The sequence below is a fragment of the Apodemus sylvaticus genome, chromosome 15 (assembly GCF_947179515.1).
Source record: "Apodemus sylvaticus chromosome 15, mApoSyl1.1, whole genome shotgun sequence".
In the NCBI taxonomy this organism is placed as follows: Eukaryota; Metazoa; Chordata; class Mammalia; order Rodentia; family Muridae; genus Apodemus; species Apodemus sylvaticus.
Genome location: NC_067486.1, coordinates 83,530,965 through 83,543,361, shown reverse-complemented (window position 1 = coordinate 83,543,361; position 12,397 = coordinate 83,530,965). Strand labels below are relative to the sequence as shown.

The 12,397-nt window shown below is 57.4% G+C and overlaps 3 protein-coding genes across 6 annotated transcripts in view; 1 reads left to right on the top strand and 2 right to left on the bottom strand.

Moving 5' to 3' along the window:
- The first annotated feature begins 3,636 nt into the window (after nt 1–3,636).
- Nucleotides 3,637–4,323, top strand: Fam246a (family with sequence similarity 246 member A). The gene has a single exon (XM_052158162.1). The coding sequence runs from the start codon at nt 3,637–3,639 to the stop codon at nt 4,321–4,323; it is 687 nt and encodes a 228-aa protein (XP_052014122.1).
- Nucleotides 4,324–5,348: 1,025 nt separating this feature from the next.
- Nucleotides 5,349–9,923, bottom strand: LOC127665553 (carbonic anhydrase 15). 2 transcript variants are annotated; one of them, XM_052157982.1, is made up of 8 exons: nt 7,914–9,923; nt 7,696–7,731; nt 7,152–7,322; nt 6,599–6,759; nt 6,425–6,517; nt 5,963–6,029; nt 5,706–5,872; nt 5,349–5,606 (listed from the first exon to the last, which is right to left on the bottom strand). In XM_052157982.1, the coding sequence occupies exons 1-8, from the start codon at nt 7,975–7,977 to the stop codon at nt 5,394–5,396; spliced, it is 972 nt and encodes a 323-aa protein (XP_052013942.1). In that variant the 5' UTR covers nt 7,978–9,923; the 3' UTR covers nt 5,349–5,393. The 2 variants fall into 2 exon arrangements, with proteins under 2 accessions (XP_052013942.1, XP_052013941.1); XM_052157981.1 differs by having other exon boundaries at nt 7,152–9,923.
- An 83-nt stretch (nt 9,924–10,006) lies between these two features.
- The window catches only part of Dgcr2 (DiGeorge syndrome critical region gene 2), a 54,305-nt gene continuing 51,914 nt past the window's right edge, over nt 10,007–12,397 (bottom strand). For all 3 annotated transcript variants that reach the window (XM_052157978.1, XM_052157979.1, XM_052157980.1), the window contains one exon: nt 10,007–12,363. In XM_052157978.1, coding sequence (XP_052013938.1) covers nt 12,107–12,363 — 257 coding nt within the window. In that variant the 3' untranslated portion in view covers nt 10,007–12,106. The remainder of the gene's footprint in view (nt 12,364–12,397) is intronic.

The following is a 12,397-nucleotide window of genomic DNA, read 5'->3' as shown; positions in this document are numbered from 1 at the left end:
CATCTCTCCAGCATCTCCCCCTGCCCCCCACCTGTCTTTGCTTTTCAATACTACTTGTCATTTTGTCTGTTGAGAATGTGCTTGGTAGGACTGCCAAGGTCCTTTACCCTAGGAACTCTTGGTGACAGGGCCACCGAGCTCTATGGATGAGCTGGGCCCCTGAGACAGGCCCTTCCAGATCCTTCCAGCTCTCCTCACTCCGTCACATTCAAGAGGCAAAGCCAGGGCCTCGGAGCTGCACAGACGGCTCAAAAAGCTAGCCGAGCAGCCTCAAGGCCTCTGCGCTGCTGGCAACTTCACCAAGAACTAAGACAGCTTGAACTTGGCAGGACTCCTGAAGAAGACACAGTTCCAGATCTCGGAGCGGGGGGGTCTGGAGCACTTGAGCACTGACTCCCTCTCCCCACAGGGATGTGAGCGAGTGCTCCACCCTCCACTATACCCTCCAACATGGCTGAGTGCTCTCCTGGTTCCCAATGCCCTCTGGCTCCGGGAAATAAATCCTATCTTGGTGACTGCCAAAGCGTAATACCAAGTGCGTAATAGTGGCAGTAGTGACGACATTTAAGTCCCTCGAGGAGGCTGCCCCATCTCCATCCCTGCTTGGAGCTCCAGGCGTTCCACCCCCACTGGCCTCGTCCATGAGTTAATGAGTGGTCTGGTCACTGACTGCCCTCTCGGGAGGTCCCACCTGGATGCACAGGCTAGAGCAGGGGCCAGCCGGGGACAACCTTGCAGCCAGGCTCTCTGTGCCACAGTGTCCGTCCGGCGTAGCCCTGCTCTAGTCAGCCCCTCTGTGCAGGGAGCCACAGGGCTGGCTGGCTCTGAGATGCTCCCAGGAGGAAGCAGAGGCCTGTTCTCAGCCTCCAGCTCTGCCCTGCTTTAGCCATCTTCCTGAGGGAGCATCTGTCCGAGTAACCATCTGGGTGAGGGCTGTGTGCTCTCCCACCACAGCTTCTGCCTCCAGACCTCAGCATCTGCTCCAGTCCTGCCTCCGCCCATCAGACCTGGGCCCGACTCCCCACAGCCTTACCACCCCACCCCACCCCCATGCAGGGGCAAGATGCCAGGGTCTTGTTCCTGTGAGACAAGCCCAACAGCCCAGGGCCCTCCCATCTCTTGACTTCTCCTTGAGCTTAGCAGCTGGGCATGGTGTGTGAGTAAGTGTGCGTTTGTATTTGTGTGCGCACGTGCACACACACAGGTGCCTCTCAGCTCTCAGCTCTGCAGCCCTGCTCTGGACCCCTGGGGTCCCCTGTGCCTTCCCCCACCTCACTCTCCCAGCCTTCCTGCAGGACCTCTGCCACAAGCATCAGACCCCTTACCTGCAGTCCTAACAAGGAACCATGTGGACCTGTGTAGAGGCTTAGTTTGTGGCTCAGCATGCTCATACACATCAAGTGTAAAAACACTGAGAACACCCACTTCTCTGCACAGAGTAATGGGTGTCCTCTACCGCCTGCAAGCTCTGCGCCTCTGCCGCCCCCCAGCTTGATAGGCTTCCTGGGTGCAGACTTGGCTCAGAAGGGAGCGCCCTCTACCACAGCCTGGAAAGCTGCCTGCAGACTCAGGGCTTTGCAACCAGCAGCAGGGGTTTGGAGAGAGGCTTGGTTAATGAGCTCTAGAATTCATCTGGGCCAATACAGGAGGTCCCAGGGGAACAGGCAAGTCACCAAGAACAGGGGACACCCAAGCCGCTGAGTGTCACCTCCTCATCTCCTGGCTTTACCTACATGAGCCAGGGTGAATGAACTAGAAGGGAGGCAGGTGGTCCCCCACCAGGCTGCCACAAACAGCCGGCACCTCCCCCAGGCCCCGCACATACGCACACATGCAGTTACAGGGATGCCGAGGCTAGCCTCTGCACTGGGCACACAGAGCCAGCCTCCCCTCCCAGCACTGCTGGCTCCCCGCTGCGCACTCCCGCCTAACAATTTTCTTCAGAGGCCCCAGGGCACTGAGCACCCAGAGTGCTAACAACGCCCCAGGGGCAATGAGAACACAAGCTCTGCCCTCTGGAGGGGAGGGGTGTAGAACCCACTGTACCACGCACACGCACAGCGCAGGCTGTACAGGGCTGGGGAAGAACCAGGTTCCACAGAAAGTGAAGGGAGGAAGGACAGTGCGGGAGATGAACAGGTAGCCGGGCAGCCATGGCCTTAAGGAGCCTGGCGGGTGAGTGGGGTGCTCGCCGGGCTCCGTGCTTAGCCCTGCCTGGGCATCCTGGGCATCCGGACCCCCTCGCCCATATCCCTTATTATTCCTTCCCCAAACATCAGTACATTTAGCAATGGACCCAGCCCTGTGCAGGGCTCGACGCAGATGAGCCAGCCATGGATGAGTCAGGACCTCACTGTGGACGGGCAGAGAGTCACTGACAATCGCTCTGCACCAGATGCAATGCTCTGAGCCAACAGTCCTGGCTATGGTGAGGCTGAGGCAGGAGAAACCATTTGAGTACAGGAGTTCAAGACTAGCCTGGGCCACACAGCAAAGCCTTGTGTCAAAACTAAGCAGACATGCATCGGAGAACTGGCTCACTGGTGAAAGTCACGTGCGAAAGAGCTGAGTTTGCTTCCCAGCATTCACAAGGAGGCTCACCACCAGCTCCGGCACCAAGCATGCCTGTGGTACCCGGCACACATGCAAGCAAAACACTCATGTGCATAAAATAAAAAGTTCTAAAAAAAAAAATCACCCCTAAACTAAACCAAAGCCAGCTGGGGATGTGTCTCAGTTAGTGGAGTGCTTCCTCAGCAGGAATGATTCCCGGGCTTAATCTCCAGTCTGACTGCATTAACTGGGCATGCTGACACACCTGTAATCCCAGCACTAGGGAGGCAGAGCAGGAGGCCCAGGAATTCCGAGTCAGGCCTGGCTCCACCAGGAGTATGGTCATGACCCGCTCTGGCTACATGCGACCCGTTTAAGAAACAATGCAAAGTTAACTTTGCTTGAGGCTCCCTTTGCTTGTGAGATTAGGTGGGCAAGGAAGGTTCAGGGTCCCCGTGGGAAAAGCAGACACTGTCAGCAGAGGGGCGGCATGGAGCCTACATAGGTAAACAGGGCAGCTAGGGCGTGTCAGAAGGGTTAAACAGGAGATGAGCAGCAGGCAGGATGAGGTGGTTGGGGCTCCGCAGTCTCTAAGCCCCTCAGAAAGCTGGGTAGAGGGGCGAGAGCTCTGAGCTGGGGATGCCAGTGAGAAAGCTGAATTCTCGTGGCTGAGTGTGCTATGTGAGAGACAGGAGACAGGAGACCGGGAGGCTGGAGTGGCTTGGGTTGCCGTGGCCAGGACTGCGTGAAAAAGATTGCGAGGTGGGCTTTGATTGGCTTTAGCAGCCATTGAGCCACGTGCTATTGCCGCTGCCTAGACGCCAACCTAAGTCTCATCCGACAACATGGTCCCTACGGCCAGGCTTCAAATGCCCCTGCCTAGGGGCACAGCCCTCCCCCATACCCGCAGCCTCCCCGGAGCCCCAGCCACTCAGGAATTGGCCCTACAGGGGTTCCCCCAGGCCTGGTCGTTCCCACAGACGTCCCCGGACGCGTTCCCCCGGGCCCAGCGGTCGCTAGGCTGCAGGCTGGGGCCTTGGCCCTCTCCATTGGGCTGGCGGAGAGCGGCGCAGACGGCAGCGCATGGCGGCAGAGCCCGGGCGCGCGTGGACTCAGGCGCGCGGCGCTTACGGCGTTAGAGAGGCGCTGAGGCGTGGCGTGGGCCGCCGGCTGGACCCGAGCTCGCAGCCCAACGGGTCGGTTCCGGAAGATGCCCGCGCCCCGGGCCGCCTCGCTCGCCTGCGTGGCCAGCTGCGGGCGGAGGCGGCGGCGCGAGCCGAGGCGCCGCGACTGCTGCGGGTGGTGGAGCGCGCGGGCGCGCGAGCCGGGGCGGCGGGGGCCGGCGAGAGGAGCGACGCGCGCAGCGGCGGCTCGGTGTGCTCGGTGTGCGGGGAGCCGCGCGGCGGCGCCACCTACCCGGCGGGCGTCCTGGAGGTGAGCGAGCGGCGGCTGCAGGAGGGGCTGGCGGCCGTGCGCGCCGAGCTGGGCGCGGGGCTCGAGGCGCTGCGTGCGGAGCTGCGGAGCGAGCTGGACGCCTTGCGCGCCCTGCTGCCGCCGCCGCCGCCGCCGCCGCCTGCCCGCCGCGAGCCCCGCGGCCCCGCCCTGCTGCGGGCGCTCGGCACCGTGAACGCGTTGGTTTCATCCTCCAGGGCCGCGGAGAACGGCCCGGACGCCCCCGCGGACGGCCTGGCGAACCGAGCCGTGGCCCGCAAGAGCCACAAGAAAACTCCAGTGCCTCCAGCGGCTGCGCAAGGCGGCGGCGGCGATTGAGGGGCTCAGGGGTCCCCAGAAGGGGGCAAATCGGCCGCTGCGCGATGCTTCTACAGACTCCTCAGATGCCGCCCGCTGACTTTGCATTGTTTAGAGGGTGGGCAGCAGAGGCTGTGTAGATGGTTTTGCGGTGTGGTTGATGGCTGCCCTGGACTGACTCTGGGCTTAGAGCCCCTTTTGGCCTTGAAGCTGGGGAAGAACCTGGACCAGAGTGGCACTGTCTGAGGAGCAGCTGGCAGAGCCGAAGAGGGAGCTGCAGCCTGGAGGCGAATGCTTGCCTTTTCTTTAAAGTCCTAGAGAGCAGTAGAATAGTGTCACCTCTGCACTGTGTAACAGACTTTAGGGAGCTAAGGTAGCTGAGGGCAGTGCCACTTCAATGTACCCCTCCATGAGGTCACTTTCCTAGCCACCGACACTCTCCTGGTAAAGGGGGCCACGCTTCTGCTGTGGTATCCTGTTATCCCTTGAACTCAGCCTCAGACACTGATAAGGACAACACTTCTGCCCTTAGCCTCTCAACAGTAGCCCAACACCAGCTTCTCTTTAGAAAATACTCCACAGGGTAATAATTCGGCAGGCCTGGTTTCATAGCGCTGCTGTCTCTCATAAAACCAGCCAACTGGTGTCTCCTGCTGGAGCCTGCGTTTTCTCAAAGACTGGCCTCAGAATTTCAACCTGGGTCGTCATTTTAATCGGGCACAGTAACTCCCTTCGTTGGTCACCCAGATTGTTTGTATAATAAAATGCAGTTTCTGGCATAGGTGGCATTTCTAAAGTATACTGACTTTCTCCCTTCCCTCTGACCAGAAGAGTCAAATAACGTTGTCAGTGGGTATGTGAGTGGGTCTCAGTTTTGGATGACCTTTCTATGGCTATGGTGGGCAAGAGGACAGTCCCTCAGGAGCCTCTCGGTTCTGTGGACAGGAACACTGAGGCTGCAGTGAGGTTAGGGAGGATTCTCTACCTGTCATCCCCTTGACCACTAGGCACACAACCCTTCCCAGCAACATTAGGCCAAGGTCACTGCATGGTTTATTGTGGAAGCACTATTGTGGAGTCATTGCTGGATCCTAGGGACCCTGCCAGAGCCTCAGGCCAACTCCCACGCACAAAAGAGCCCGGTGCAAGCAGGACAGGCTAGGGGCTGATGATCGGATGGATGCTTCCGGAGACGCTGATATCCTGCGCCCTCCAAGAGGCTGCTGGGGGCGGAAATTATCGGCGAGTGGTCTGGGGTGCAAGCCTGGTGGTCCAGTCTGGAGCACCGCCTGGAACTGGACTACCTGAGGGTGGGCAAAGATGGGTCAAGATGCAAGGGGGCAGGCGGAGAAGGCAGGGGTAGCAACTGAGACTGGCCGTGGCGGAAGGGCAGTGGCTCCCACCTGCGCATGCCCAATGGGTACAGGGTTTTCAAAGACAGTCCAGAGCACCGCTGGCTCGCAGCCCGGAGTAGTCAGAGACCCAGAGTATCGGTAGTATCGCAAGAGCCCTCCAGCGCTGGGCAGCAGAGAGGCCAGCGCAAAGGTGGACGTCAGATTCACAGATACCCCTGGATGGTGGAAGAGAAACTGGAATTCACCTCTCCTGCCCGCCCTTCCCCTCACCCTCGTGACTTCCAGCCCACATGAAGATAAATTACCAGATGAAGATAAATTTTTCAGACCAGACACAATGGCAGAGAAATTGGTATTGTCCCTGTCCTCCTCCTGTGAAAGAATTTTGTAAGAGACATTTTGATGCTCTCTACCTCCACCTCCCCCCACGTGTGTGTGTGTGTGTGTGTGTGTGTGTGTGTGTGTGTGTGTGTGTGAAGGTAAAATCGCTGGGACACTAGTGGGAAGAACACAGCTGGAGGGTCTGGGAAAGACATGAACTGACTGTCCTCAGGGGTCATAGCTAGCTCCATTTATAGGGGATCTCCTGCTGCCCCCCCTCTGTCGTGTGTAGAGCCTCCTTTGTGTGTGTGTGTTCGGGGGTGGGGGGGGGCAGTGAGCTCTTCTGAGTTCCCTAAGCCTTTCAGACCTGAAGATCCCTGGTCCCTCCACACAACTCCAAGTCCCTCTTTCTGGAACCGTCCGCGGGACCACAGCCCCTTCCTCACCACCAACAGCACAGCCAGTATAGCGAACCCATCTGGTCGGCTCCGTGCATCCCCCACGCTCTGGTACTTGGTGTTCACGTGGACCATGTGCATCTAGGGAGTGAGAGCAAAGGTGCTGGCCAGCTGCTCTCCGGGCCCTGTGCCTGTCTTCCTTCTGGTCCACCCTGAGCCTACCTCCATTGAGCCGCGCTTTCCGTCCAGGCTGTGCTCAGAGCCTTTGTGCCCTAGGCTGCCCCAGTGGAAATGAAGCTGCAGTAGCCGGTATTCTGGCGCCGGGAGCCCAGCCCCTTGGATGGCTGGGCAGTTCTGCTGACAGGAATTTACTCGCAGGAGCACTGAGGACAGAGAGCACAGGGGAGCGTTCCTCACCGCGGACTCTCCAGTGTAGGGAGAACACTGTCGCTAGCAGCTTTGGTTATGAGGCCCTTGACTTCTTTCCAGCATCTTGGCATCTAGACATGAACTGTCCGTCCTCAGGGGTCATGGCTGGCTTCAATTAGAGAGGTCTCCTGCCACCTCCCTCCGTGTGTGGAGCCTCCTCTGCTTTGTTCACAGGGATTTGGACTCCTCTGCATCCCGCCTGTGTAGCTCTTAGGCCCTCTGTGCATGTGTGTTGGGGGTAGTGAGCTCTGCAGAGAAGCTGGTCTCAGCTCTGGGGTATGGGAGAGTCCTGGAGGCCGTGTGGAGTCCTGCCTCTGTGTAGCAGTCTTAACCTTAGAATGCAGACCTGTGTGGCCATCATTCTCCAGGACCCAAGGATCTTGAGGTGCTGAATCATAGCCTTGAAAGATGAAGGGCTTAAGAGTGTAGTCCCGCTGGACTAATCGAAGGTCAATGTTGATGGGGGACTGGGTTGGGCCCCCACAGGCAGGTGCTAGCTCCTTCCAGTGGACAGGGCCTGAGGAAACAAGGACCAGAGTCTGCAGCAGGGGTCGAGGAGGCAGGTCTGGACATGCAATGGGGAGGGAGCCCACGCACTGGTGCCCAGGTGCCCCTCCCTCTGCCCTCCACACACCCGGCCGCAGCAGCAGCACCCATCTGACTGACTTATTCCATGTCTGCAAGCATACTGGCCCAGAGAGAGAGCAGATCTGGGACATAGCTGCATACTCATGCTGGCGGCCATCCCAACACACACATGGTCTAGCCACACCCATAGGCTCACAGATCCTGACAGCAGACACTCAGAATCAGAGCATGCCTCTGCCTGGTGTCCAGTCCTTTGGAGCTGACAGAGACAGATCCACACAGCCTGTTACAACTGTTCTCACCACACTTTGGGTCTTGGGAGTCGTAGCACCAGGTACCTGCGGACAGGAGGCAGGGACTGAGAACCACTGCGTGGTTCTTTAAAGTTCCATCCTGGCCTTAGTCCAGGAATGGAGCCAGGAGAGCTAGTAGAGGTTATTCCCTTGCCCATGTGTCTCCTCCCAAACTTGCCCTACAACCAGTGGGTAGATGGTGTCACAGGCAGAGCCCTGGTGCTCACCACTGGAGTCCACCTGTGCCGCCCGGTGTATGAGGAAGCAGAACAGGAAGTCCAGGGCCCACATGATGCCGCAGTGGCTGACTCCGCAGAAGTGCCAAGTAGACAAGGATGCACAGGCAGGCTACTTAGAAGGCTGTTCTGGGATTCATTGGTAGGTGAACTAGAGGTCTGGGTATGTCTTGTGGACATGCTGAGGTGGGGCTAGAGTAGGCGGAGCTGAGGGAGAGCCAGTAGGAACGGAGGTGGGCTGCAGCCTAAACTTCAGAGCTGCTACAGCCAGTGTGACGGTTGGCATCACTCCTGAAGGGCATCTGGTTATTACTCTTACAGCAGTGAAAATAGGTAACAGACCAGGAGTGACATGCCAAAGCCACCGGCAAAGAAATTACTTCAAGGGGTGAGGGCACACTGGATCCTACTGCCCAAGGCTTACAAGGCTAGGACAGGAGGCACAGTTTCTTGTCTTGCTACAAACTTGAGAATACCAACCACTGTTCTACGTCCAGGCCCACATCTGCCTTCCTACTGATGCTCCTGTCTGAGGACTACGCTACTAAGACGGTCTTGGGAGAAGCTGTGGCCCTCCCTGGTGAGGATACTACAGTGGCTCAAGCCCTGGCACTCTAGAGGGAAGTGTCTGTGACCCTTGGCTTCCGGGTTTGTCACGTGATCACCTGACAGTGCTGCACACGGGCACCATGTCTGTGGGTCTGAGCAGGTGAGGGCGGCCTGGAGGGCTGCCCCTCTCAGGCTCTCAGCTCTCAGCAGCTCTCCCGTAGCCCAAGGGGGGGTGGGGTATAGCTTAGTGGAAGAGGACTCGCTTAGCATGTCTCCTTGAGCACTGCAAAAGCCAACAGCAACTGCTGGAGGATGAGGTCCCCCCTGAAGGGAGGAGGGAAGGGCAGTGTTGACAGAGACCCGGGCACCCTACTTCAGATGTGCTGAGGCCAGAACGAAGCCTCTGCTCCTACCAAAGGCTTCAGCAGGCCCTTAACCCAACCCCTTGCCAGTCTTTGTGACAGCCAGCCTGTTGTCACTGCCCCTTCTGAACGAGGTTAGGCTGGTTAGGAACAAACACCATAAACATTAAACTATTGTGTGGTTCTGAAGGTGCTGCGCTGCCAGGCCCTCCTGGCTCCCTTATGTCCCACCTGCTCAGCTCCAGGATCCTCAAAACCAGCCCTAACCCGGCTTCTCTGCCCACTGTGCGCCAGGAGGGACTGCATTACCAGCCCATTCCTGAGACTCTAGAATCCACGGATAAAAGACACCGGCCTTGTTATCTCGTCTGCTAAGCAGTTGCTGGGCACAAATATCTCCTGCCTGGAAATGCATGCCCTTCCCAATTTATTATCTTCATATCTCCTTCCGCCCTAAACTTAGTGGCTTGTTCTAATTAGCCCTGCCAACCGTCTTTGGCTACCCACCTGTAGTGGAGGCCACAGGCCCCAGCTGCTCACGAGATCTTACATGGTCACTATAGCCCTTCTCCTCCAAAGCATGGCAGAAAAGGCCTCTCTCCTTCCCTTCATCTCCTTTCCTCTTGGGGTCTCAGCCCAAGCCAATAGGCTGTGAAAGTCTTTAACATCTCAGGACTTCTGGAAAGACTAGATCGTCCAATCTTTTACAGATAAGCATCTTCTCAGAGGACTCAAGCCTTTCCAGCCTGTAGGTAAAGGCATCGCCCAGCCCAGCCCTGGGTGTACCCTCCTGCTGGAAGGAGCTGCTTACAGCCACCTGAATGGTCAGAGATGAAGTCCTGTGTCCTCCCTGCTCAGCACACCTCACACTGGCCCCTAGTAACTGGGATATACCAGCCCTACCACTGACTGTAGTGAAACTTCAGAGTAGTGTGGCCCCTGGCCATGTGCCCTGCACAGAGGCTCCAAGCTCAGCCATCTAGTCCTCTACCTAAGGGTGTCTGAGGCCAACTGGATGCCTATAAGGGTTGAAAACTTAGGAGAGCCCTGTCGATGGGGCTGGGCCACAGCACAAACTGACTATGCTTTTTCCATAACACAAGTTTATTTGGCATTGGATGAAATGGTTCTCACAGCATCTTAAGAAAGGATCAATGCCAACCTGACCAAAAATACACCCAAACTAAAACCTTTAATGAAAGGAATATGTAAAAACAGGCATTGAGACAATGTACAGTATCAAATTCCACCTCCAGGCAGGTCAGAGGGCACCTGGCCTCAGGAGTGGCAAGGCGGTCCTGGGAAGGCGCTCCTAGGAGCCTGTCCCTCTGGGGCCCATGGGAGGGGCAAGGAAAGACAAACCTCAGCAAATCCTGGGTTGTGGATTATTCACCAGTAAGAGCTGGCAGACTCCAGTGCTTGGAACTGGAATAGCAATAGTCTAAACTGCCCCCAACAGAGGCCTTCCATGTACCCTGAAGGCACGGGGGACAGACACTGCAGTCCTGACAGGCCTACTTCTGCAGCACCAGTCCACTTTAGGTCACCCTAAAGTCACTTCTCAGCACCAGTCCACTTTAGGTCACCAGGGCCTCCTACTCTCAATCCCAACAGCCATTTGGTCCCCACATAAGTTCCAGTCTGCAGTCTTCTGAGGCATTGGTGTGTGGTCCTTAGGGCTCTTTTGGGTGGGCTGGCACCAATACAATTCTCATGTGTTGTTCTGGAGCATGGCTGCCCAGTGCCCAACACTTAGTACTTGCTGGAGGCATGATGAACTTTCTGCTGCTCTCAGCAATGGGTACGGGGACAAGAGTCCTCTGCAGAGGGATGTCTGCAGTAGCTGGTCTGTGGGCTCAAACTCAGGGCAGCCTGTCCATGAGCAGTCATCACACGGATGTGTGATCCCCCGTGGGGGAGCCGTGGGGATCTGGTCTGAAGATGCTCCGTCTGGGAAGGGGAAACAGGTTCTGAGTAGTGTAAGGCTGCACCTAGAGCTGTGTGCGTCTGATCAAGCACAGCAGAACAGAGGCCAGTCACCTCCACTCCTGTTCTCACCTGGACAGGAGTCAACCCCACCGAGCACAGCCTAGAAGAAGCCCAGACAAAGGCGCAAGAGCAGCCCACGGGCAAATAGCTCTTGGGGTATTGGCCTCTGTCCTGAGCTCCTGTGAACCATTATCACCTGCAAACATTTGGCCACATGAGGACACACACACACACACAGATACAGAAAGACCCAGACGTCCAACATAGAAAAGATACAAATGTGCTAAAAATTGCACAGAAACTTGCTTAATCTCCAAACCTTAGAAATGCCGAAGGCCTGTGTCAGGAGACAAGACCACTGCATGGAGCTGGGGCTGGGGCTGGGAACGGGGTCCTTTGGGCAAAATTCCCAGGGACCGCTGCTGTGGAGGACGGGAGGCATGTATGTGGCTGGAGACGCTGGGCTCCAGCAGTGTTCATGGGGTGAAGCGGACTCGGATGACACAGCCCAGGGTGTCCACTGGAACCATTCTCTTCCCAAACAAACAAGCCTTTATGGCACAGGTAAGGTGAGCGGGCATGGCTAGACCCGGCGGTCATTCACCAGCAGGCAGAGCACAGGGATCGAGTGTGGCAGAGAGAAGCCAGCATGCCCCACCCTCCACAAGGGTCTAGAGTCTACTCCCGGGAGCCATGCAGAGGTATACCGTGGAAGAGTGCTAAGGAATGGGCAGGGCCTCCTGCCACAGTGCTGGCTCAAAGCGAAGTTAGAAATGGTGTGGCAAGGGCAATTTCCTCCCAGGGATCGGCACCTTGAAATCTGCAGTTAGGCCCGGACAGGAAGCTCCCAGAGAGCCAGTGCAGCAGCTGCGAATGCTTTCCAGAAGCAGTCCAGATGCTCTGCTGCCTCAAAGCAGCCACTACTGCCTACACTGGCCGATGACTGGCTTCTAAGGCCGAGAGTGCAGTAAGCCAGCCCATCCAAAGATGCATTCGGTGTGAGTGAAGCCCACTGCCTCTGCTCTCTTGGAAACATGTAGTTTCAACACCTGTGTCATTCTACCGTTTAAAAAAGAGACCAACAGCCCCAGGTAAGTCAGCACGGGCACTCGGCCTCTCGGAGTACCTGGTGTCAGTATTATGTACACACCCCCTGCTGGTGGGGATGTGGCAGTGGAGAAGGTCCAGGCTGTGACAGGACCCTTTCAGGTCCCCCACTGAGATAGGTGTCTTCTGAACAAGAAGCATACACTCCTAGCCCACAGGGTCCACGGGCTGAGCCACCTAAACCACAGCATTGAGGGACCCACGGGGGAGGTGCCCACCCCCTGGGGGTGCTTCTGTAGCTGGAGTGCTTCCACTCTGGGCAGGATCAGGAGGCACCAGCAGGGCACTGCTACTGTCTGTAGAGTCTTCCAGATCTGCTGAGGAGGTCTCTGCAGAGGGCGGCGGCTGGCCCAAGTGCCTGGGCAATGAGCCTTCAACGCCAACACCCCTTGGGGTTGGCAGGTTGGCCTCAGCAGGCTCGAAGGCATCATCATCTGCAAGGGAACAAAAGGCAGTCAGGGGGAAGTG